Genomic DNA, 26934 nt, shown 5'->3' on the forward strand with positions numbered 1-26934 from the left:
AAACCTTACCCCTGAAAAACAGGTTGCCAACATTTATCTCACATGCTGTTGTAAGGATTACTATTTGTATGCTCTCTGAAGACCAAAACCACTCCTGAACTATAAACACAGAACATTTTTAATTATATCTCAGAGGAGATGTAGACAAAAAACTGTTCATAAAAAAAAGTGGAATTCCAGTTTAGAAACTGTACTTACTTCAAGTCTTTGAACAATTTCTCTGATGTCTTCAGTACAATTATCTGCTGCAGACAGAAGAATACATTCTCCTCTTTCATAAAATATTTTGATGCTCATTAATCCAGATGTCCATCCAATAACATCTCTGCAGGAGCAGTTAAACACAACATTTTTTGATTCCTTTTCAATCAACATGATAAATTCATTGGAGATCCCGAGGAGACATTCAATGTCAGCAGACTGGCCAAAATCTCGGGCAATCACATTCCACATAATTGCTCCAACACTGAATAGATGTGCATCTTTCCTTGGTTTCACTTTTTCCTTCTTTTTTGCCCCTAAAGTAATAAAGCTGAACTTGGCTGAAGTATCCACTGTAGCTGTGGTAACAAAGTTTTCTGCCAGATCTTTCAAGTATTCTTGACGTGTCCTTGTGGCCATGGCTCGAAATTTTTCCGACTTATGTGCTGCATTTTCAGCATTAATAACTTTGGCTAAAAGGAAGTCCCTAAAGACTGCAGACTTGGGGAAAGTTACTCCTTTGGGAATGGGTGGACCAAATGAGGGAACATCTTTTGATCGTGAAACACCAACACTGGAAATAGAAAAAAAAACAACCAACAAAACAATTAATTCCCGAAAAAAAAAAATCACATGATAAGCAGAACTCTGATCTCTGCAATCCATTTGCACAATTAAGTACAGCTTTGACATGCCAATTTGCAGACATTTCAGACACATCAAAGAAAACTGATTGTCTGTTTTAGAATGGCTTTCTTCTTTTAAATATATAAAGGACATTATGGAGGTATCTTGCTAAAACAAAAAACATCGAAGATAACTTCTTAGGGTGTTGACATCTCCTTTCCTGAACGCAATAAATATTAAAATGAATTGTAACAAATAAAGGAGAGAAGTATTTTTAAAAATTATTTTTATGTAAATCTGTCATTTCAGCTGTCACTCAGTTGCATCATCTTAAAACTAAGCAATGTAAAAACAGAAACAGAAAATAATTTTTATCCTCAGATCTTCTACAATGAAGTATGAATTCAATGAAAAATATTGGTGTCAAACGTGACTATAATGGAGCATTCTCCACCTGTTTAAGCTGCCTACTCTATACTCATAAAATTGGAAAACACAATTCTTGATCTAGACAGTTCACATCCAAATGTAAGAAAAATAGGACTATTTCCTAATTGATACAATTATCCCTCTAATTGATTGATACAAACAAAATATATTCAACTGAAAAATAATTTCAAAATACTGCACACAGTAGGAATAACTACTATTTGCTTGACTGAAATACAGTCAAATTTGGGATGACAGATAGAGTTTAATAGTAAGCAAAATATAACTTAGGAAATGTCATGTATTAATCAACACAAAGCAGTTACTGAAATGAAATCAAGTCCTAAAAGATAGTTTAAGTTCTAGTAAACTGCTAAAAGACAGTACTATGACCCACCCTCCTCATGATGTATTTTAATTTCATTCTAAACAATGAATAAATAACATTTATAAATATACCTCTGTAATTATACTTCATGTCTTTATCACTACTTGCACAATTACCAATCCATTCACAAATGTGTTTCCACCTTGGTTACCTTGCAAAAATTCATGATGCAGTGACTTAAATGAGAAAGTTAAAATCATCTGAAATTTATGATTTTTTTCCATTCTCCAAAAGTCTTTGTTTATGTGCTTAAAGGCTATGACTCATCATATTGTCATACTCAGGGATTCATACAGGTTAAAGGACCTTCTGAAATACTTTAAATCAATTTCTTTAAAAAAAGGAAACATGCAATACAAACTCTGAACTCATTTCTATTGGTGTGTCCGCAAGTCTTATTTTCACTAACTTGTCCCACTCTGTGGCCATAAATCAGCAACATGGAGTTCTGCACATATCCCTCTGAGCACACAAACTGCACTCCATAACTCTAGATGTGTACAAGGGAGACACTGGGGTTTCAAATTCACAGGAAGTGCAGCAGAAATTTTTAAATTGAGCACATAATATCTATAAGAAATACAAAACATCTAGAAAACAGTTGCATTGCAATGTTAGTAACAAACTTGTATAGGTATAAGGCTCTACTCACCTATAACACACATTTTCAGTGCATGGATTATGCACTTTGACAATGACAAATACATGTTGAAAGTGGGAACGAATATTTTTTGGAGTAAAAGGAAGTGCTCCTGGCTCTTGGAAGACAATGGTAACTATGTCATTTCCTATATGCCTTTTCCTTAGCAGCTAGACAAGAAACATGCATTGAAAAATTAGTTATTAAAATAAATAAATAAAATCATAAATTCATCATCTTAGGGAAAAAAAACCAAGCCAAACCAATACAAATAAAGCATAATTTTTCAGAAATAACTTTTATTGCATCATGAAGAACAACATGTAAAGGATCTCAGAACTGCAAAAATATAAGAAAGGAAATTAGGCGAAGTTCACAAAAATACTAATGAATTTTCTCACTTCCCCACACTAGTTCTCCATAGTTTCTGCTCATTTATATTTTACTCTACGAGAAAAATGTGTTTCTCTTATTCTTACCAAATGCATCACTTCAGTAATAAAAAAGCATTGCATCACTTGACATTTCTCACTATCCAGAAAACTGTACATCCATTCCCTCTTTACAGTGTAATATTTGTCTCTATATTAAAAATGTAATATTGGTTCTATGTCTCAATAAAACTTTCTTTTCCATGTCACAACACTAATAAATATTGTCCTTAATATTATGATCTTAATTTAGAAAAAAATATTATCATGAACATCTATCACAAATATTAACAACTGCATACCTGAGGAACAGAACCAAGACTCATGGAGAAACAACAGCTCTAGGAACTAGAGGAAGCAACTCTAAAAATTTGTTCTTGTAATTGGTAGCTTTTATAATCAAAATATATTTAAGAACTGATTTAAAGTATTAAATCATTGTTATAGGCTAAAATTTAGTAAAAATTACAAAACATATCCAGCAATAAGGGACTATTATTCTTTCTCCCCAAAAAACCCAACAAAATAACACAGTCAAATGATGCTCACTTTCTTCATGGAAGAATATTGTAACTTTCAAATTTTGCGTATTAACAAACAAAAAAAAGCAGTCTACTAGGTGCTACACTTAAAATATTTACCCAAAGTCTGCAAAAGATCTTGCATTGTCAACTAATAGCATAGAGACACTTACAGCTGTACCTTAGCTCGTGTGTAACCAAAAAAGATTTAAGAATAAATTTACTTGGAAACTTAATGACAGAGCAAGTAAAAATTTCTTTATGAAGGTGATTTCATGGAAAAGAATCTTTCTAATAAGAGTATTTTGTTGCATTTTCCCAGTTCCACTAAAAGTTAGTATTTCAGCTACCAACAACAAAAAGCAAAGTTGCACATGCTAAAGCCTAGAATCTATAACCCTTTCATTATAACCCTTAAAATAACATAAAGGATGATATTCTGAAGGTAGGCAGAAGGGCCAAAGCCACAATTTTAAAGCACTAAGTACATCTATGTTATTTTAAACATAATCAAAATCCCAAATACAGATAAAGAAATAAGACTTCTTATGAAACTTGAAAACAGACATAGGAACAGAAAACAATATTTGTTGTGTGGCTCAGTCAAGTTCTCAGGTTTTTAAGACTAAAATCATTATTTGAGCCATTTAAGATGCACAGACTGTTGCACACAGAAGTACACTTCGAGGAACTGATCACAGAACTAAGTGTGTCAGATATTCTTTAATTTGCTCATCTAGTGAGCCACACAATTAGATCATAGTAGGGCAGCACAAGTTAATGTTTAGAAGTTATTACTATTGCACAGGTTGGAATTTACAACTCAGTTAAATTTGTAAGCAACCTTCCAATTATGAGGTACAAGGTGATTCATTTCTGCCCTTGTTGTACCACTAAGAGCCCAATTACTTGTTTTTGCTACAGTGGTTCATGCCTATACATTTCCATCGAGTAAATGACAAAAATGAAAATGCAATCATCTTTAAAGGTATATTTATTTTTCAAGATAATCACTGCTTTCAAGAATATTTTCTGCTTTTGTGGACCCCTTTAGGAGGCTCTGCTTGCCATCATACATAGCATAAGCAAGAACAGCATTCACTAAATTGAAGGTAAGTTTTAGAAATGTTTGAAATTTTACTAGCTAAGACTTTTTAAAAGTATGACAGTTCCCATATCCTACCCCTAGGATATTTTTCAAGAGTGGAAACCTCTACAAGACGCAAAAAAAGAAATAGGAAGACATGTCATTATTTTTAAGAACCTTACCAAGACCGTAGAGATCTTAGTGACTTCTTCAGTTTAAAATAAAACCAGAGTAACACTCATAAATAGTTGTCATGCATAAGTTATCAGTCAATTTCAACACAATGCAAAAGGCAAAGCACAGTTGTGGCTGTGCACAGAGAAGCATAATGCAAAGAATTTCTAAAGTGGGGAAAATTAAACTGGGGTGATCTGGAACATGGAAAGAAGTGCTCTGGATAGGATAAAGGAACAGGAAAAGAATAAAGTATTGAATGGAGAAGAAGGAGGGAACACATACCTCTCTGGGAAATGGGAGATAAGGACAGCATACTGAAAATGAAAAAGGAATTGAAGGAAACCGGAACTCAGCAAAATGATCTATAAGAAACCCTTTTCTAGTTTCCATTCTATAGCCTAGATTTTTCTCCCAACTTTTGCTTCCTAGGTTGTTTGGGTGGTCTTTTCAGGTTCTCAGTTTCCCCTTCCTCTCCCATTTTGAGGTCTGCTCAGGTTTGGGGTTTTTTGGATGTTGTAAAATTATTTTTTTTTAATCTGCCTTTCTAACATACTCTAAAGAATCTCATGCCAGTGTTGAGCATTGATGTTGACAGGAACTCTCAACTGGGTGCAGAGATTACAGAGAACTACTTGCAGTAAAGGAGCCATCATTGTCATGTTAGAATTTGAAAATAAACCTAATCAAGTATGATAGGCAGCCAGAAGGAAATCAGTGAAGTGTTTTGTGAGAATAAAAGACACACAAAGGGAACTCCAGTCAGGAAAATATGTTAGAAAAGCAGAATCCATTAGATTAAAATTATTTGCACTAAATGATAGTTATTATATTTATTCTCAGATTTTAGTGACTCAATTCTTAATTTTCAGATATGCATCTCTGAAGGAAAAACAGTCTTAAAACTTTACATATTAACAGCCTGTGCTCAGCCTTAAAAATCTACCCACTTCAGTAGGAATAATTGCTTTGTCAAACTGCAAAACAACAAGGAATTCTTGCTGAAATGGCAGTGAAATATACTCTTCATTCAATTAAATTATGAAGCGTTAAGAGTCAAATAAGAAAATCTCCAAACTTATTTTAGTACATTTCTAAAATAAGTGGTTTCAAAAGTTTTATTTTCAATTTGGTTTCTTAGCCAGTACCAAAACCAGAAATGAATGGCAAGAGCTCTTTCAACGCTCTGATCAACTGAGTTTGGTATAACCACAGGTCTTGTTACCTAACTATTTTAACAGTAGTTAAATGCAACAAGCTTATTTCATGATTGCATATCTGTTTAATTTTCAAGTTTTCATAAAACCAGGTGAAAACTGATTATTTGAACAGATTTGGATTAATCGGGTCTGACCACGTGAACACAAGCAGACTGCAAATGTGTGAGTGGGAAACTTGCAAGGGAATGATTTGGAAAGGGACATTGCAAAGGTAAAGTTTAAAGGGGAAAGCCTTGAACTGCTTTGGAGAAAAGGCCAGTAAAGGAAAAGAAACTGGCCATACCAGGGCTGGTTGTCTTCTCCATCCTAGGGAAGGAGCAGCTGACTTGAAAATTCCCAGCCTACGTTGCAGCCAAAATAAAAATTACCTTGCTCTTTGGATCTCCTGCTGGTTCTAAAACTAGAGGGATGTCCTGATCAGGGACCAAGCAGGGCGTAGTTATATCCTGGAAGAAGCAACAAACAGTTCTGGTGCAGCCTATTTTTGGCTCACAGATATTTGGAGCACAAGCAATGCTCAGCGCTTGCTCACTGAAGGTCACCATCAAGGAGGGACTGAATACCTTGCCCAGTCATTACCAAACAAGGGACATGGGGAAAGGATGCAACAACTTCAGCCAGTACATACATAATATGCTAGTAGAAAATAACTCTTGAATGGGGGCTTCATTCCTAACATAACCTAACAGGAAATTTACTGTGGCCTCTAACTTCCCCTTACTTGGGTATGCAGTGAGCCAAACCCTGAAGAGATTTCATTATGTATTTTGGAACTAAACAATAAGAGAAAAAAAATAAACAGTTATTTTAAATATGTTTTGCACATTAAGGCTGGCTAAATTCTAGTAATTTGGGCGCACTTGTCACATTTCATTAAGACAGTGTACATGCTGTGCAAACACTGATAGATCTCATCACCTGAAAAATAATGTGGTGGGTCTTCAGATAGGCATACTGCTTGAACTTGGAAAACTGCCACATTATTTTGATCCCAAGAAAACCATGAATAACAATACAGTGCTTCTGCTAAATATTGAACCTTTTAAAGGGACAATGATGAGAGCTTACTAAAACACTGTGGAAAGGAGAGCCCATTGCTAGGGAAAACCATGGAGGTAAAATAGAAAGATTTTGCTGTACACAAGAATCAGCACCTGACTATAAAGACAGACACATAAGGAAATTTTAAGAATGAAAGGAATGCACAGGAAGAAGTGAAAGGACAGTAATAGGGGGTGGCTGGGCAACACAGCAGTGAAGCTGACAGACAAACAGCAAAAAACTACGAAAATAAGTGGATAATGGCAAGAGGATATCCTGTTCTCACAAACAAAGAAAATTCACAAAAGACAACAAAAGTACTAAACTCCAAGTAAGGCCATATTTACTGTCAGTGCCTGTGATTTGCTACGAAAATATTAACTTTTTCTTTTAAGGCAAGCTCATTCAGTGTACTATATCATCTTAGTAAGGTACAGTTTTTCCTATTTACATGCATTTCCAGTCAGAGATTGTTAGACTGATTACAGACAGAACAACTCCTAGTGCATTTACTAAATTAATCCTGTTTGGTAATAACATGCAACTGAAAGTTTAGAGAAGCAGAACAATCTGAAACCAGTAATGAAGATCCAATCCCTTGATTACTAGCTATGTCACAGTTAAGTGTCTGATGAACATTCTGTGCCCTGAAAGCCACACATTTTAGGAAGTGAGTCATCTAAACTTTGTGTTATTCATATGGTGAAAAGTTTGTCTTTTGATTCCTAATTTAGTTTCTTTAAACCACATCTAAATACTAAGTGCAATGTCTTAACTGTTCACTTGAAACAGCTTTTCAAACTGTTCAGAGCTCTATGTACTGATTATTTAAAACACATAACATGATCTACTTTTTTCCATTGTTATTTTTATTTATCCCTTCTGAAGAATTTCAGTACTTTTATCTTTTTCTTGCTGCCTTGACACATCTCTTTCTGCTCACGCAAGACCTATTGATAGGATAGACATGAAAGATACAACTCCCATATGGTTCAACAATCAATCAGTAAGCATCTCTTGCGAACTGTTCAAAACCAAAGTGAGATAGCATCCTTATTTCATGACACCCTTCCACAATGGCTGAGATGATTGTAACTTGCATGGCAAGGAGAGAATATTCCAAAACTAGCTACACAAATCAACACTTACTTCTGCATACCTGGAAGAACATAGAGTTGTAGCACAGAAAGTTACAAACTACCATCAGTCTGATCTATGAGCAATTCTAGTGCTTTTCTTTTAGGCATTAATACTGATATATTATACTAAATGTGCTTGTACATTTTAATTGAGTCACAAGAAATATCTTAGACAGGCAAGACAGAGCAACCTTACTGGTGCACCGCACACTTTGGATGCTGTGCTGGTTTTTAGCCATCCTTAATGCTTTGAAGGCATTCTGAATTATTATATAAGCAAAGGGAATTCTCTAGAAATAAGACAAATACACTGCAATTTTCTGTTTTCATAGACACCTTGAAGGATACAGTTTAAAACTATTACTAAGCTCACACATTAATAAACATTTCAAGATGTGTAATACAAGGATTAAGTGGAATAGTTTTAAGAATTTTATTTCATGCATATTTTAACCATAAGACTATTTTCAAGATTCATTCCATTCAATGTTTAAAACATACATAAGATGTGAATTCAGTCTAAACCGAAAAGAACATATTCACCAGAGGCAATATTGCCTTTCAATAATATAATGAAATAGGATACATGGGATAAGTTCCTGAATTACATAGAACAAAAATCTTACAAGATTTCTAACGTCTTCCAATATTTCAAGAAAATAAATATAATTGAGTCATACTTCTTTTAAAACAATTCTGTTTTCAACCAATACTATTAAAAAACCCCAACACTCAACGTCAGACATTTATAATGTAAAATACAATGAAAAGCTAAAGAGACATACCTGTTGCCTGTTACTGGGCATGTAGGGAAGCATTGTTGATACATGAAACATTAATTCATAATCTTTATAGGTAGTATAGAGGGAATGAGTTCCTGTTGAATCAGCTGAAAATGAATTTAATCACAAGAAGGTTAGTGAATTAGAACATTCATACTACTTTTCAGGACATCGCTCTTCATGCTGTGATTTAAATCTTTTTAAACAACTTGTATATTTTTTACAATTGAACAAAACCAGTTTCCATCAGATAAAAATCTAGTCTTTGTTTTTGTATTATGACATAGAGAGGTCCTGCAGGAAAAAACCCAAAGAGTTTGCTGTCTCTGAGACCTAAATAAACTATTTTTAAATATAGTGGCATATCACGATAAAAACAAAATACTACACTACTTCAGTAGTTTTAGATAACACATATTTTCGTTATTTAAACAAGAATAAGGACAATTGACTAAACCCACACTTTGCCAAAAGTGAACTGGCTATTTCAAACCTCATATTAAGCCACGTTGCATATTAGGCATTTTTAAAACATAAAACATGCGCATACTACATATATTTGAAAATTATTTAAATAAATGTAATATATTATATGATTTAACACTTTCTTTTATTTAGAAAGTTTATTAATAGTTAGCAGTTTGTGATGTTTACAGTAAATGAGTTTTATACTGTAGTCATAAGTTAATCCTTTTTATTCCTATTCTTCAATTTGTATAGACTATTTAAGTACAATGAACTTTTAAAAAGTTTAAGGTTTAACTCTACTGAACACCCTATTGAGTGAAGACAGCTGCCAATTTTTCTTGTCTTTTTCCACATTCACTTATTTTTTAAGATAATTTTATGTTATCTATAGCAATAATTATTCTCCAGTACACTCTTTAACACACTGTTTAAGGTTTCAGAGTTTTGATTGGTTTTGAAGAGTATAACTATATTCCAAAAATAAATCAGTCGTGTTAGTTCTCCAGTTATAATTATATAAAAGTATATAAACATGCACTTGTTTATCTGCAGCCCTAAATATAAAAATATTTCTGTGCATACAATTAGGAGTGCATTCATATGTGAGTGTGCTGGGTGTATCAGTTATGCCTGGATGGTAATTAAATTAGCTTCATTTTAAACACAGATTACAGTTGCATAAGAAATAATAAGCATACTTTCAACTGAAGTTTGTTACTTAGATGTTGCTAAAAGAAGGAAACCTTACTGCAGTCTTCTGTTTCAAAATTTTAGCTGAAAATCCAATTCCATTATAACCTTTCAGTGGCATTTTAGAGAGACAGTTTTGAAGAGATAGAAAGAAAAAATATGTTCCAACAATAAAACATTTTATCTCATTTCCAGTAGACTGATTTGTTTTAAAACATGTACTAAACAAATTATATAGTATTGAATTGGTAACATTTCATTTAGTTTTCTTTTTTTTTTTTTATCTCGGGGTTTGGAACTGCACACCACTAAAACTGCACTAAAGAAGGGCAGAAGAGAATTTATAGTTAATACATTCCATATGTTCTGAACATTTGCACTGGGTCTGGCTTGGATGCAGCTATAATTCTTCATGGCAGCCCACACGGTGCTGTGTGCTGTCTCTGCAACCAAGGCAGTGCTGGCAACACACCGATGATTCAGCTGTGGCCCAGCAGTGCCCGCACAGCACCAGCACAGCACCACACTGTCCCCTGTCCCAGGAAATGTGCTGGGCTGGCCATGGGCTTGGCAGGAGACAGCCCATCAATGGACCAAAAACATATCCCATGCCCTATAAAGTCATGTTCTGCAGGAAAACTGGAGCAGGGAGAGTTTTTTCATGGTAGCTGTTGCTCAGAGAATGGCTGGGCATCAGTCAGCTAATGGCAGGTGGCGAGCGATTGCCTTTGCATCAGTTGTATTGCTGCCTGATTGATGTAGTGGTGGGCTGTGCTTTCATTGTTGATTGGGGTTTTTTTGTTGTTGTTGCTGTTGTTTGTTTTGGAGTTTTTGTTTGTTCGGGAGGTTTTTTTGGGGGTGTTTTTTCCTTTCTTCCCTTCCAACATTAAACTCAATCTCGACTCACAAAATGGAGGATGGGCGAGCACACAAGAGGTGGGGGCTTATTTGCCAGACAGGGCAACCCATCACAACATTCTACTTTCTCTGTTACATAAGAAATGGACCAATCACTTATCCAAATATTAAATAAACAATTTTTTAAAATAAATAAATTCTAAAAAGCAAACTTTTTAGAGAAAAACCTCACAGCTAGTCAAGCATTTGAGAATAAAATAAAAAAACTTAATAAATTTCACTCCTACAAGAACTAAGCAAGATTTCTTACTGAAACACTGTATCTACCAAAAATATAGCTCCCAGAGACTACATTATTACACTCCTCTGAATCTGCAGGCAGTCAGAAAAATGTACAATCTAAGTCTAAATACAACACACAGTAATACTTCTTGCATTGTTAAGTATAACAAAAATGTGATACTTAAGTCAGTACTTTACATTTAATAAAATACTAAAGACTGTATCTTTTTGAATTCTTAATTCCATTTTGCCTGTTGCAAACGATGAGGACACACTATGACAGGACAATATAGTTAAGGGCACACAGACTTTGCAAAACATTAAAATCACGTTACTGACTGATACATGCACAATGCTGATCAGCAATGTAAGTTCATACTGAAGCACAGCAAATACAGAAACTGCATTTGCTGACCGACCAGCATTTGTTTTCATATGTACAACTTAGTAGGTGACATTCAGTCACATTCTGATTGGGGGAAAAAAAGAAAACTCAAACATCCCTTACTCCTTTTAATTTTTCATCCCTATTTATCAATGCATTCCAGAAGTCTGACATCCACAGCATGCTAATATGTATTTCTACCAATTAATTTGAAAAATGATTTGTTATTATTCTGTACTGAAATAGGATGCAATAGTCTCTAAATTAGGATGCAATAGTCTCTAGCTCAAATTACTAAAGGGGAAACAAGCATGGACTTAAGCAAAAAGGCAATAACTTTATTGGAAATAAATGTGGTGCTTACACTAGATTGACATTATGTTAAAATGAAGTAAATGAATAACTAGATATCCTTGGATCACAACTCATTTGATCACCTGTCAAGATCCTGCTAAAACATCATTAAACTAAGAATGAATTTAAGTTAAATTTAAGGGCAGTGAAAACAGTGCTGATAAAGAAGTGTCTTAACATATCATTGACCTCTTTATTAACAGCAATACTTTGGTTCGTATTTTGCTACAAATTCCAACCAATTTGTACAATTAAATTTCCATACTGCTCTTAGGGAACTTGAAAGACCTGGGGAAATGGCAGTACTAACACAGCACTGAGGTAGATTAAAAATTATCAGCTGACAAATGAGCACATGTTTACAGTGCATGTGTGAAAAACCAGGAAACTTGACTGCTTGCGTGTGTTGGGTAAAAGTAAGCATTTATGTTTTACTGAAATAAGAGAAATTACTCCATATTTTGAAACACATATATTTTATTGCCTTTGAAAGAATAAGATGTTGAAGTGTACCTGGGGAAATATTACTCATGTAGTATGATTTTAAATAAATGAAAACAAATGAAAAAAACTGCTTTGATTTTCAGTTCTACTAATGTCACAGAATAAGTAAATGACCCTTCAGAAAAGGTTTGATACATGTTCTTACCATATGCTTCATCTTCCTCATTTCCCATATAATCCTACTATTCAAAACCCAAAGTCAAGAGCAGGAAAATACAACATAATTTAAAGAAGATCAACTGGATTTTTACCCTTTGTCCCATAGCTTGACACATAACTTACTTTTATTATCTAGTTGAGCCCTGTATTTACTGAATCCTTTTAGCCGTACTCTCTGGCCCAGCAGATCAAGGAACTCTTCAAAAGCTGGTCCTGCCATCTCGTTGTTATACATTTCTTCTTCTGTGCTTTGGCCTGCTTTGCAGTAAAGGATACCAATCTTATGTTGAAAACTCAGCTGAAATTAAAAATTAAATAAAAAAATAAAAGGAAAATTTACAGAAGCAAAGGAAAATCAATACTATAATAAATATTAACAATTAAAATATAACACTGTTATAACCCCTGACAGAAGGCATATGAAAATGACAAAATAAGTGTTCTGATTTGGGAAATTAAATCACCACAGGATGAAAACAAAAAAGAAAAAATCCACAAAGGACACCCTCCAACTCTTGAAAGAAAACTGGATTGGCACTATTCAAACACAGATAAAAGCAGTACAAAGACTTTTCACTTTGTTATCTATAAAAGCACACTCTACTTCATGCTACGGTATGAAAAATTTAATTGGCAATATTTGTATATTGGTCCTTTTTTCTCAGCTTTAAAAGAAGGTGAGTTTATCTTCCCTCATTTTTACCCTTTAAAGTTCACTGTACTTCAGTTAAAACAGGCCCTCAGAACAGTCATTTCTATTACAGGTCATCTTCTGCCTTCCTCATAAAATCTCTCGCTGTTAAAAACTATTTTGCCATTTTTAAAAGTATACTTAAAACAAGAAATTAGATTGCAGTCAAATAGTTTTGTTAAAGAGATTCTCAGTTATGGAACATTACACAAATCACATCTATTCAAAAATAAAGTACAAAAACTATAAAACATTAGGCATAAAGAGAGATTATTACTTCTTGAGCAGACCATTTTCCTCTTAGCTTTTATGCACACTTAAGCTGACAAAGAGGAAATTCCACATGGATGGATTAGTCCTATTATTCTTAACCAACACCTTCCAGAGCTTCACAAACCGACAGAGACCATCAGTCACACCCGATTCCCTTCAGACATTTATCTATATTCATGACTCAAATCAACTCTCCAGTTGTAGACCTCTCTTAATCCAACTAAAGGATTAGTGTCCAAAATGCATGTTATGCAAAGGCTGGATGTGTTTCTGTTACAGCAAAGGTGACAAAACCAGCCTGCTTCCCCTTAGTCCTAAGGGGGTAAAGGCTTTGTGTAGGGGTGAGCCCTTGTGGAACCTGCTCTGGCAGAATGCCCTTGACCAGAGAGCAGCTAGGAGCAAAGGACAGGATAAGGAATAAGATTTCACCTGGCTATCCTAGAACACAGGAGAGTCAGAAGCTGTAAGTTTGATGTGGCATGGGATGGATGACCATCCAAGATAAAAGGGGATTCTGGGTTATAGATGCACTGTAGGAGCTGCCTGGGTCAGACCCATGAAACCTGGAGCTACTGGTTCACTCCGGTCATTTCCTTTTGACTGGCATTAGGTGCTATCCCCATCCAAAGTGCTTCCTTGATCCCCATTTTAAAGAGAGTTAGGTATTTAACAAAAGGTTCCAGATTGCACACTGGTGACTATTTTTTTCAGCAGAAAGCTAGCATGAACAATTCATGAAGGAAACTGCAAAATAACTGGTCAAACAAACATTAGCTATCAGGAAGCAGTGCTGTTACTTGACACATCCCAGAAGACTTTAAATGATGGTGACCACACTGTCACCTCTATACCAGCCCTGTGCCAAATAGTTTAACTTAAACCACAGGGGATTTAAGTTGATTTCCTTGACTTCACACTAGAATTGACAAGTAAAGTTAAATGCTAAATTGAGCCACCAAAAACAGGGACAAGAACTAAGAGTAAAAAGGCACCTGGGCAAAATATTTGGTCTAGTCACACTTTTCCATTCTGCGGATGCCAGTCACTCCTGCATTTGTTTATGAATATCAATAATATTTCAAACAGGAGTGAAGTATATGCCTATCTTAAACAACAATCCAATATCTCACAGTTTAAACATTGAGCTAAGAGACATAGAAAATGAGGATCTGAGACTCACCAGCTCAAGATATGAACTAATCCTGGGATTTGACTTCGTGGGCAGACAAGAACTATGAACGCTATACAATTCTGAACAAAGCCAATACAATAAAAAAACACTATTGCTAAACAAGCTGCAAGCTCATTTGCAGTAATCTGAACCTCCTGTCCCTGTGCTAGAACCCCTCACAACTATGAAATTAGAACATCTGAGTAAAAGAACTCTCAGCCAAGATCATGGTGGCTGTGCAGAAGATTAAGGTACATTTATAATGTCAGTGTCTAAAAGGGAAATAACTCAACGAGCTTTGGCAAGATCTTCTTATGTCATACATTTAACTGGCATGAAGAACTATCAGAATATTTAAAACTGATAAAGTTTGCCAGTTTTGAAATGGTACCACATGCTTGTTCAAATTTTTTTGAGAAAATAATTGCAGACGTGGTTCCGATTTCATTATTTCCAACTCACAAATTTTACATTCAGTTATATTTTATGCTGAGAACAATTTAATAACATGACACCACAAAAAAACTGCTAAATCCATTTAGCTACTTGGATTTGTTATATGTATTGAAGGTGCACAGCAGTCCTTCCTCACTCAAAATGATTGTGTTCTTGTCAGAATCACTCACTACTGAATCTTGGCATCCGGTCAAATTTTTGCACAGATCATCTATCATGTAACAAGAACTTGTTGACTTCCATCATTTGAAGATTTTAGATTCTTTTATATCAAGGAACATCGAGAGATTAGACATAAAATTGCCACTAAATGTCACTGCAACCAATCTTAATTTCTTTGGCCCTTTTTAAACTTTATTCTACAGCTTAGAGAGAAGTGAACATCCCTAGAGGGATGTTAGGGGAACCAAAAAGCATATACAATAAACAACCATTAGCAGAAATTTGAAAGGCAAACTAGGGGGAAGTTGGAGAAAGCTTAAAAAAACAACAGTAGCAGATAAATGCTGACTTTTCTTGCAAATATACAGCTGAATTTAATGATGAGCATCATATGGCAAAATAAATTGGGAAAAGGCAATTTCTTAATGCATTCAAATTAGGTCAATCATCCAATTTACAAGTGGTTTCTACTGCCATTTTTAGAGACAAAATTTAGCCACATGCTTCCTTCATAATCCATATTAGATTTCACAGAAAAATTATCTAACAGGTAGTGAATGAAATCAAAACATAAAAGTAGTCCTCAGTTGGCTCTGGAAATATGCAAACATCTAATACTCCATTAGACAAAATTCATATCACTCTGGTGACAGTACTAATCTTCCAGATCATAATTCATCTTTTTAAATGCATGATATTGCCACCAGTCCTCACCTTCACTTGCCAAGCATAACTCTTTTTGTATTTACTCGATTAATATACTGAATGCAATAAGTACCTAAGAGGATTAAAACCAAAAATGGATCTCATGCCAGTTCTTTGCACAGCTTTCTGTCTATGTTCAAGTAATTACCTTGTAGTAAGTGGTACATAAGGTATATTAATATTACATTTTGTCAGCTGACAACCCATTTAATAATAGGACTGAATTCCAGAACTGATCACACAAAACAAAAGGAAGTGCTATATACTGCTGTTTCTCCAAGTGAGGAGATGATGATTAAAGAATCACTTTGGTCAGTTCAGTGAACAATCTCAATTTTCAGTTTTTGGGAAATACTGTTAGTGAGTTTGAGAAATACTCAAATCAGATCAAACACAGTCATACTCAATACTGCCTTGAACATACTGCCCCTCTGAAGTGAATATTATTTACTAGATTAACCTAAACTCACTCTGAAGCTCAAACAGCAGAGAGCAAGAGCACATCAGGAATTCTTGGATTCAGAATTCAGTGCCTATGATTTCCCTGTATTGTTTCACCAGAAAAACTGACAAATACAGAAGCAAACAACAACATTCAGCAAAATCAACACCATCCTCAGACATAAATGTGAACAAAATTAGCTTAAGTAAAGAGTACTAAAGATAGCTTAACAATCCATCCAAAAAAGGCAATTCTGTTCCTCTGACTACACATGCTTTGTTTGGAGCAATTGTTACAGGCACAAGGAATTCCGGTAGACACCACTAGTGATTAGATGCAATCACTACATTTGAAACTGAGTCAGCAATAAAAAATTAACCATAGCACCATCATATTCAACTGGTTCAATCATTGGATTGGACTTCAATGGATAGATACCAACTTTCACCTAGAAAGTACAGTCTTCAATTTAAATGACATTTTTTAAAAACCATCACAAGTATGTCCTTCACAAAATATTCAGAAACCATAAATTTAACTACTAGCTTTGAATGAAGCATATTCACTTTTATTGAACCTAATAGACCTTACCATTTTCTCTCAAAATTTAAGCCATTCAAATATTTTATTGCCATGCATTTAATTCAGTAGTCTCAATCACAATTTCAGTTCAGTGAATATAGGAGTATTCTATCCTAGTTAGAATACAGTAAATTCATAAAATACAAATACATATCATAAAATGGTATTGTAAAAAATAACCATAAATTTTAGATGCAGAGACTTAAGACACAACATGCTTTGCCTCCTTACCCACACACAATACTAATAGTGTTAGATGTATTTTCATGTGCATTCATGTATTAGATGTATTTTCATATTTAAGTGCAAATACAGATTGCGAAAATCCCTTCTTACTGATATTAAAACTTTATAATCTTTCACTCAGCCATTGAAAGACAATCTCCATAGACCAATATTTATTTCCTTCAGCTGAAACTTATTTTAAGAAGTATTTGCTTAGAAAAGTAAACCTCATTTTGTCAATGAAAAATAGGCAAGTTTCTCTAAAACCAAGAAATGGAATGGTTTGCATTACAGATCCATGTTAATTAGCACTCTCTGCAATATATTCAATATATTTAATTTTTTTTCTATTTATCTAAGGAATAGTCTTTAAAAAGAAGGCCATGTGCTACATACCCCTTGTTCATCCAGTTTAAGCAGCTGCTCAGGTACTTTGGGTGAGCTGGAAGCCTGCCTCAGGCACTGGATGCTCAGCTCTGGTATTACATACTCCAGCACCTCTTTGAGAGGCAGACCTCTTGCCGTGCCATGACGGGCAGTGGATGGTATAGCATCTTCTAAAATTGCTCCTCTAAGTGTAGTCAGCTGCAGTAAAGGTACAACACACAAAACATTTTTAGCTCTAATACTCAACTTTTCCATTGCTTTGCAGAATTATGGAATGAACATTACCTCACTTGTCCTGAAAACAATACGATAGTTGAACTGAGATCCTTCTTTCTCCTTAGCATCTTCAACCTTTTCCCTCCGGATGCTGACTGCTACAGGTCCAAGATTTTCATCTATTCCAAAGTAGTTCTGATGCTCTTTTACAGAGGAATGAATGAAGAAATAAGAGTAAAGTATGAATCCCCTAGAAAATTTTCATCAAATCTCAAAAAAATTTCTGCAGCAAGAAAAAGAGATCATTTTTAATTGAATCATGAGGTCTGTGAATACACCAGCTGGTGATCTTCTGAACTGTAGAATAAGTACATGAATCACAAATGCTAATTTTGATTAGCAAAATGGTCACTCATATCACATAAATTACTGCAACTGCTGCTACCATGAAATTTTTTTCCCCTTTTTTACTACAAAATTAATCTTTTTGTTTCATGCCGTAAGAAACTAGTTTGGAGAAACTGTATCTATATATAATCTTGAATAAAAGCTAAGAGTCTTCAAACAAATAAGCTTTATTCTTATTCTTATTCTTATTTACAACTTTACATTCCAAGCAGCAACTCGGTCTCAACAAGGGAAAATTGAGTCTACTAACTCTTCAGTGTTTGATGAATAGTTAAATTCATCCTTGAGGCCACTGGTCCAGTCTGGGAGAGTAAAGCACTATGAGCTGAAGAGAAAGATCATGTCAGAGACCATTCAAGGAGACCAGACACACTCAAATCCATGTGACCAATCAGGATCTGTGCTGAGGCTCCTTCTTGCCACCTTTGAAATGTCATAGTGAGTAGCTACAGTCACCTTTAAAAACGGGCAAGAGGGTCTGTGAAACCATAGAACAGCCACAGTAAATTTTAGTTCCCAGGGAGATTAAGGAACAAATTCTCACAGAAGACATTTCCAGGCACCTGAAGGACAAAAAGATACTTGGAAACTGCCTGCATAGATTTAAAAAATGCAAATCATGCATGACCAATCCAGTTGTTTTCTGCAGTGATGTGACTGGCTTTATGGATGAGGAAGGGGCAATGAATGTCACCCATTTGTGCCTTAGCAATTCTTTTCACACAGTCTCCCATAGTATATCTGTGTAGCTAAACTGAAAAGACATGGTCTGGACATGCAAATTATAAGGTGGGCAGAAACAGCTGGACAGTTGACCTTAAAGGACTGTGGTCAGTAACACAAATTGCAATTAGTGGCCAGTTACTAAAATGTTTATCAGAATTTGACGGTGGAGGTGTTATTGTTTAATAGAGTTTTTCATTATGTAAATGATGGAACGGAGTTCATCCTCAGCAAGTTGCTGTCCCTGACCAAACTCTAAAAGAACAGTTCATGTATTGGAGGTTAGGACTGCAGATGGGTGCAACAGATGAAGGGGAATAACCAGCAGGCTTTTAGCAAATCAGCAATATGTGCACAGGGCAGACAGGGAAATGCATAATCCTTCAGTTCTAACAAAACCAGGCAAGGGCAAAGCCACACAAGTAGAGACCTACAGCTGTAGGGTGTCTGTGCTTCACTTCCCACTCTCCTCTTCCCCTGGAGGCAGCTACAGATGAGCTGTGACAGCTGAGCTGCATGTGAAGCAACTCTTAAACCACTTGAAGTTTTCAACCTGACACTTTAAAACAAACTCTCATTTTGACAATCCAAGAAAATGGACTGAAAAGCCCTTATGAAGACCAACACAGACATGCACATCAAACAGAACAAACTCATACAACAGGCTGGGAACCCACTGCCTCAGGAGCCTCTCTGTGGAAGAGGACTGGGGACCCCCTGAGCACAGGCTGCAGCAGCCAGCAGGACTTCCCAACAGAGATGGAGGGCAACCACACTCTGGGCAAGAGCCTTGCAGAAGCTCAGGAGAACATTGTGCCTTTCTGTTTGGCACTTTTGAGGGCACGTGAGAAGCAGTGTCCAGTTTTGGAGAGAGTGGGACAAGGCCAACAGACAATTATGGAGACAATTAGAGGGCTGGAGAATACAACAGATGAGGAAAGGCTAAAAGAAATAGGCTTGTGCAGCTGAAGAAGAGCAGATTAACAGGGAAAATAACTGCTGGATCCCACAGGCTGATGGGAGGTTGTAGAGAAAGGAGAAACAGACTCTTCTAGAAGGTACAAAGTGAAAGAACAAGATGCAACCATCACAACATGCAGCCTCTGAGTGGGGGGAATCTAACACAAACAGGTCTCCAAGAGAGAGTGTGAAATCTCCATCCTTAGATACTATAAAAAACCTAAAGCCACAGCTAAAGGGAAATAGGTTTTGAGCAACTTATTCAGAACCTATATTTAAAGGGAACTTTAAAGAGGGAATTAGACTGGATGGCCTGCAGAAATATCTTCCAATCCAATTTATGCCATAATCCCATATCTTAAACAACAATTAACTGACTAATTTTTCCTTAAAGATTGTCTGGATTAAAAAAAAAATCATTTTGCTAGCATTTTTGAGCTAGTTTGGAACTTTTTTTTAAGTAATGTATCTGTAGAAATGTGTAAAGAAGTTTTTTCCAAAATGTCTTTCACTAAGCAGTTATCCATACTCTCAGAATTAATGCAAAAGAATGAAATAAATCATCTCTACACAAAGGACAGTCTTATCTCTCAAATCAAGTTTAAATTAAGTTTCCAGTAGTCTTTCAAAAATATATCTATGATGTATGTAGGTTGTTCCAATCCACCTCCTAGTGGAAGGAGAATGAGCATCAGCACATTTCAACTTTTTTTGGAAGGAAAACCTGGAATCAAAGAGGTGCGGGCATTAAATTATCTGCTCCTGCTCTCCAACTACAGTCCTTTCCCAGTCTGAGAATTCTACCTGCATGGATAAATAATGTACCTTATGGATTTCCCAGTGTTAAATTAAAACTTTGAGTCTAAATGGGCAATTTTATTAAATGGAACTGGACTTTACAGAGAACACAGAGAAAGGGAGAGAGAGAAGTTTGGGCATCAAACACTTCCAATAACATAAAAGCTCCCCACAGCTGCATAATTCAGGCTTTGACATAAGGTAAACTCCTCCGTTAGAAGTCTAGAGCTTTCCATTTTGATGTAAATTAGAAAAGGGTTGCATACAGTTGCTAGATTTCTTGGCTGCAGTATTACTGAGCAAAAAAATACAAGCGTGTGCAGATACCTACAAATTTCTTGTACAACATGAAAGACACAAACCCAAACACACTATTTATATTCATTAAAAATAAAATAGATAAACCAGAAAAGAAAAGTAAGGAAGATGAAGTAAATTGAATAGCATGGCTACTGATATACTCGGATTTGGGGAAAACATTTTCAATTTAAGACATCTTCTTTTTTTTTAATTTCAAAAAGTACAAACTCATTAAACTCATTTAAATGTGTTTATGTTGGTTTAAAAGAACCAGTAGGGGAGAAAAGAAGAAAATAAATGCTATTTTCTAGCTGAGATCTAGAGAGATGCTAAAATACTTGTCATTTTTTACTTTTTCACTTTGAGGAATAGTTGTCAATTTTTCTCCTAATACAAAAGTCTCAGTTGTACAAAACTGAGTTAATATCAATACCTTGCTAAGCCTGTACATTTCTTTTAGGACATTTTTTCAATCCCATATCAGCAGATAGTGTCAGTAACATTAAATGGCTGCAAGTATCCCTCAAATAAAAAGCATGGTAATAATAAACAAGTCTCAAGGAATTATGAGGATAATTGTACAAGGGGAAATGGACAAATCAATGATAATAAAAACAATGAGATAAAAAATATATTCTATCTTTTGCAATTCTCAACTGAAAACTGAGGCAATATATTCAATAAATATAACATATTTTATATCAGTTGCAATGGATTTGATTTTAACAATAGTTACAAAGCTTATAAATATGCAGTATAAAACTACAACTCATTTCAGAAAACACTGAATCCCAAATCTCACATTTCTTGAAAGGGAATGGAATAATTAGTGCTACACATGCCAGGGTGTTTCTTCCATGCATCTTAAACCAGAAATAAAACTAGTATGCTGACAAGTGCCAATTATAAAACTGTGAACAAAATGAAATGTTCAGAAAGCAATTTCTTTTTCATATATATTTTCCTAAAGGCAACAGAAATCAGTGAGTGTATGTAAAAGTAACTATTGTTTGCTCAATTGTTGTTTCATCCTACCACAATGATTTTGACAAAATTAAACTGCACAACTAAATCTAAAAATCAGCTTGGAGAGCTCACTGTCATGGAAGAGCATCACATAGATCCAATATGAACATAAATGTCAATTTTTCTCTTCAATACAGAAGGTCAGGCCAGCAGCAAGACATCTTGGCGCCCAATGCAAAATGTCTGGATTATTTCCTCTGTCCACAGTAAGTTCTGCTTAGGTAAGAACTGTATTCAATTAGAATTAATGAGATGATTCCTTACGTGCTTGATCCCTTAATAGAGCAGATATTAAAAATGAAGATTTTAGTTTCATCAGCTTGTTCACCTTGACTTGTTGCATTGTAAAAGCCATTCAATACAGATTTCTCTCATTTAGCCTCTGTTACTGCTCTATAAAAAGATAATGCAGAACAGGCCATGGTTTTCATATCATTGTAAAGGTGAGAAGGTAACAATTCATTGCTGGATATTTAATGAATCATACCATGTTTACTTTTGAAGAACTCTGCCTAGAGAACAATTAGTAACAATCTAAGTTTCCGAGTGTTATACTATGTGGGACAAAACTCTGAGAAACTCTGATACTATTTCAGAACAGAAGCTAATAAAAACTAATTACATTCACATTAATTTTCCAGAAAGGTCATTAAGTTTGTTCATAATATAGTATTTAAAGTGGCTTTGAGTATGCATCTGCATTTTCTAATTTCTCTGACAAGATTTTTCTCCACAGAAGTGTTCCGCACTTCAGCACTTGTAACTCACCCAAGATAAAAGCATTTCACAAACAAGTCCTCTTTGATCTAGCTTAATTCTTGTCTCCCCCTTCCCCCTGCCCATCCTGCCACCACCTATGTCTACTGACAGTCTTCCTTTCATTTTTGTGAATGCCAATCTTTTCTTCTCTCTGCCCCTCAAAAAATGGGCCACCCTTTTGTCAAAAGTTTCACTTCATTGTCTTGCACTCTGACTCCCCTCAACACTTTTTGTATCATTTACAAACTGTCTAGCTTGGAATCCATTTTGAACCTGTGAATTTACTGCCCATTCCTTGTTTAGTTGTGGTTCGGCTTTTTTCCTCTTCCATCACAGATCCAGATTCTTCTCTTCCTTGCCTTTTAAGCAGTTTTTTTCCAGCTAATATATTCTCAGTTTCTATTGTATTGTGACCAGCACTGTACTGGATCCTCTTTTGAGTCCCTTTTAAAGGGTTACAGGAGGAAGGAGTAACAGCACCGTGCTTATTTCCTGATGTTCAAAAATAGTCAGAAAGCAAAGGAAGTATGATTTCAAGAACAAGAATTGAGCTGTAACAGTTTTTTAAACAAAGAAGCAGACCTTTTCTTTTAGTAAAAGCAAGAAGATCTAGCTGTAACTCATAATACAGAAAGGACAGAGACAGGTATTTTGGAGTTCTCCCACAAAACCAGGCATTTCATCCACATTGCACAAGCCTGTACTAAAGGCAGACTATCAAAGTTGATCACAAACTGGAAACAGTTTATCTGAATAATGGTTAAAGCCAAGATAATTACTATGCTGACAAGAGTATCCTGACAGTTTGCAGACTGAACACATCCTAAAAGAAAAGGTTATAGGGCTAGGAAAAAGGCATAAGACATCCTTCTTTAAGCTGAGAAACTAAATAACATCAGAAGCTCTCTATTCAAGAAGCATGTACATGTGCACACAATATGAAAGGCCTCAAGACACACTTGAAGACAGTTGAATCTAGAAGAGAGTCAGAAGCCTTAATAATAAAACCTTCTCTTTTGGAGTCACGTTTTAGGAAGTAATTATTCCCACTCTGAGTATCAGTATTTCCAGTGCATTTACTGGATATAAATGACATCTTTTCCTTCTGCTTATCAAGAAAGTTTGGGTTGGAGAAGTTAACTGAAATGATATTTTATATGACTGTTCATTAAATCATTTAATGAGCTCACACAGTTACTGCATCACCATACATAACCCACATGCTTTGCCCTGAGAGAGCAAAAATAACAGGCTTAATTTCAATAAAGAGTTTCAGGATTCTCTGGAATACCTAAGTCTCTCTATAAAGAAGAAGGAAAACAAATTATAATCTTTACTAAACAATTTAAATCTGATGCATGGATACATCAGAACAGTTGCATTAGAAAAATTTACCTTTTCCATAGAAGAACTTGCGGTAATAATATGCTCCAAGATCAATGTGTTCTATGATGTAACGCTTCACTTTCTCTCTGTGAATGGACTGGTTTTCCCTTGGTACTTCCAGTACTGAAACACCAGCATTTGTGCAATGGGAACTCAGAGAGGACTCAAAAGAACAACTTTCACCTGAAGAAAAAGATGCTGAATTTGCCCTAGAAAGTGCAATCCGTCTATCTCCTTCCCCACCAGTTTCATTTCTGAAGTAAGGGCAACTCAATACTAAATCATTGCTTTTCCCATCGCCCTCGTCAGCATCTAAATTCTCTTTTGAGTTGAGGTCCTCTTTGCTTCCCAAAGGAGATTCACAGTTTCCAGTCTGGCCGGCTGGCATCTGAGTTTGTGACGCAGCTGAGGCTCCAGTGGTGATATTTTTTCTTTTTCCTACATTTACTCTGGTAGCCATTGCTTCATTTATGTTAAACAAAACACTCTGAACATCATAATGTGCAAAACATTTCTGACAGTTCCAAGAACGAACATTTCTGTCAAGTCTATCATCCAGGTCTGATGAAAACTTAAAAGTTTCATGCTCACTTTTAACTGTTCGCAATTTTCTAAACAAAGATGTTTCTACTGCTTCTGATTTAAGTCTCCTCTTAAAAGATTTCTCCCTGTCTCGACCAATAAGTAGGGCACTATCCATATAATCTAACCCAGAAATTCTGACAAATTCTCCCCTGGAAATCTGTGCAGCAGCATGTAGACTCGGAGAAACCGTAGGATCACAGTGGAAAAACTCAGAAAATCCAAAAGGAGCAAGGGTTTTATGTTCAAAATTTTCCACTCTGTATCCTCTCAGCATTGCAAAAAAATTTTCTCCAGACAAACCTTGTCTATCAATTGAAGAAGTACTGCCATATTCTCTGTGAAGAGCTGCTCCAGTATTTGGGTTAACAGCATTTTGGTCTAACACATCTTCAGCATCAATATCACTTATTGTCACATCACTGTTGCTTCTTTGCCTTATGGGATGAAGACCCCTTTGAGGCGAATGAACAAAAAGATCTCCAATTGAATATTTTCCCTCTGTAAATTCCAGTTCTAGCTCTTCTTGCTGTTCATCACTTTGGTCGTTTTGTCCATTTGGAAGTACTGAGCCAACACCTTCATAACTGGCTGGAGGTCTGTTTTCCCAAGCAGCTTTACTCAGCTCCTTAGAGCAATCCTTTTTGGGAGGCCATTCAGATACCCTTGCTCGAACACCCATTTTAGGCACGGCTGGTGTACCATTTGTTTGATTATTTTCAGCTTTGCTAGAGGCATTTGAAGAAACAGGAGGACCCATGCTACCGTTCAAGGCTTTAAGTTTCCTAGCAAAATAATCGTCAGATTGCATGCTTCTTGAAGACTCCCTGAACTTGGAGGAAGTTCTGCTAACCTTGTGCTTATCTTCTTGCAAAGACCTTTGATCACTCATGTCCAGTCAGTGGGAGGGGAACCACTACTATTGTATAAATTTACTGTTACATTTGTTATTACATCGTCTTTTATGGGCCAATAAACTGTGATATAAAAATACTGTTACAGTCTTCCCACAGGTGCAGGCAGGGACCTCAGTGTACCATTTTTGCACAATTTCTATCAGGAGAGCAATCTGAAAACATTTTCTTCAGTTCAGATGCATTCAGTTCAGTATTAGTCCAGAAAAATTTCTTAAATCTGTTCATAAGGAAAAGAAAAAAAAAAAGTGTTAAAATGTTTATACTGAATAACAGTAAGTTTTCACTGTTTCTTGTATACACATAACACCCCATGAAACTGGATGGACCTAAAGTGACTTGCTTTGTATTATTTTCTATCCTTGGACTCCTTAAAACCTGGCAAATGTAATAATTCCAGTTTTTCATGTGATTCCACAGGTTGTGAGCAGCTTGAACCTGCATCTCTCATGGGCTCTCCAGTACATGCACAAGCAGAATAGTCACAGACAATTCTCTCTGCATTCCCTGCAATGCTGACAGCAACTCAGATGCCTACTCTCCATCTGATCACTGGGGTTTGTTTACATAACATCTAAAACACTCTTTTCCAAACTTTCTTGAAAATGATTAATGCACACAGGAGTGATGAGGCAAGACTGGTAGAAAATGTAAGTAAAATACATGGAGCAGATAGGGCCTTATAAAGAGAGATGTGTTTTGCCCCATTTAAAAGAACACTTAAAGATAAGTAATTGTTCCACTACGATTAATTCAGTGAATTAATGTATTTCGTTTCCCTACCCTTCTCTCTTCCCAAAGGGAGGTTTACTTACATTCCTTTCTTTGGAGTGCAAACCATTATTTAGCTGTGTAAAACAGTTACAGTTGTTTCTGTTATATTATATTCCTCTGGTTGGAAACCCAGACTGTTAACTCAGTTATTGTGATAAAGAACATGCCTGTTTTCTTCTGCAAATAAGAAAAGATAGTAGCTCTATGGATAAGCCTCAATTTGATTACAAAATTGGAACTGTTAGGATATAAAAATACTCTTCAATAGTCCATGACTCATGCTGTGAAGACTCATATGCAGGCACAGTCCATCCATTAATCCATTGCATAAAAGCAGATTAAAGCAAGAGATAAGACAGAATGCTGTCTAATTCTTCAGATTTTATTCCTTGAACAAAAATGCCAACATAACAACCTTTTAAGATGCTGCAAGTAAGGACAATATGCATTTACCAGAAACTAAAAAGAAGTCAGGTTAAATTAGCTTGGAATATGAATTCTCCCTTGATTTCAATTATGAGATGAGGTAGCAAGAGGAGTTCAGAAGATGAGTGTTTTTTTCTCCTATATTTAACATGATAAAAACTTCTTGGAGGATGGGGAGAAAGGATGAG

The 26934-nt window shown here is 35.5% G+C and overlaps 1 protein-coding gene across 5 annotated transcripts in view; it reads right to left on the minus strand.

The window, feature by feature from the left end:
- SIPA1L2 (signal induced proliferation associated 1 like 2) overlaps positions 1-26934 on the minus strand; it is a 125191-nt gene that overhangs the window by 46447 nt on the left and 51810 nt on the right. For all 5 annotated transcript variants that reach the window (XM_030945096.1, XM_030945095.1, XM_030945091.1 and 2 more), the window contains exons 3-9: positions 24060-25766; positions 17760-17893; positions 17484-17672; positions 12504-12678; positions 8684-8787; positions 2298-2455; positions 199-775 (exon numbers count right to left, since the gene is read on the minus strand). In XM_030945096.1, the coding sequence (XP_030800956.1) occupies positions 199-775; positions 2298-2455; positions 8684-8787; positions 12504-12678; positions 17484-17672; positions 17760-17893; positions 24060-25524 (2802 nt within the window). In that variant the 5' untranslated portion in view covers positions 25525-25766. The remainder of the gene's footprint in view (positions 1-198; positions 776-2297; positions 2456-8683; positions 8788-12503; positions 12679-17483; positions 17673-17759; positions 17894-24059; positions 25767-26934) is intronic.

Source organism: Camarhynchus parvulus, chromosome 3, assembly GCF_901933205.1.
Source record: "Camarhynchus parvulus chromosome 3, STF_HiC, whole genome shotgun sequence".
Taxonomy (NCBI): Eukaryota; Metazoa; Chordata; class Aves; order Passeriformes; family Thraupidae; genus Camarhynchus; species Camarhynchus parvulus.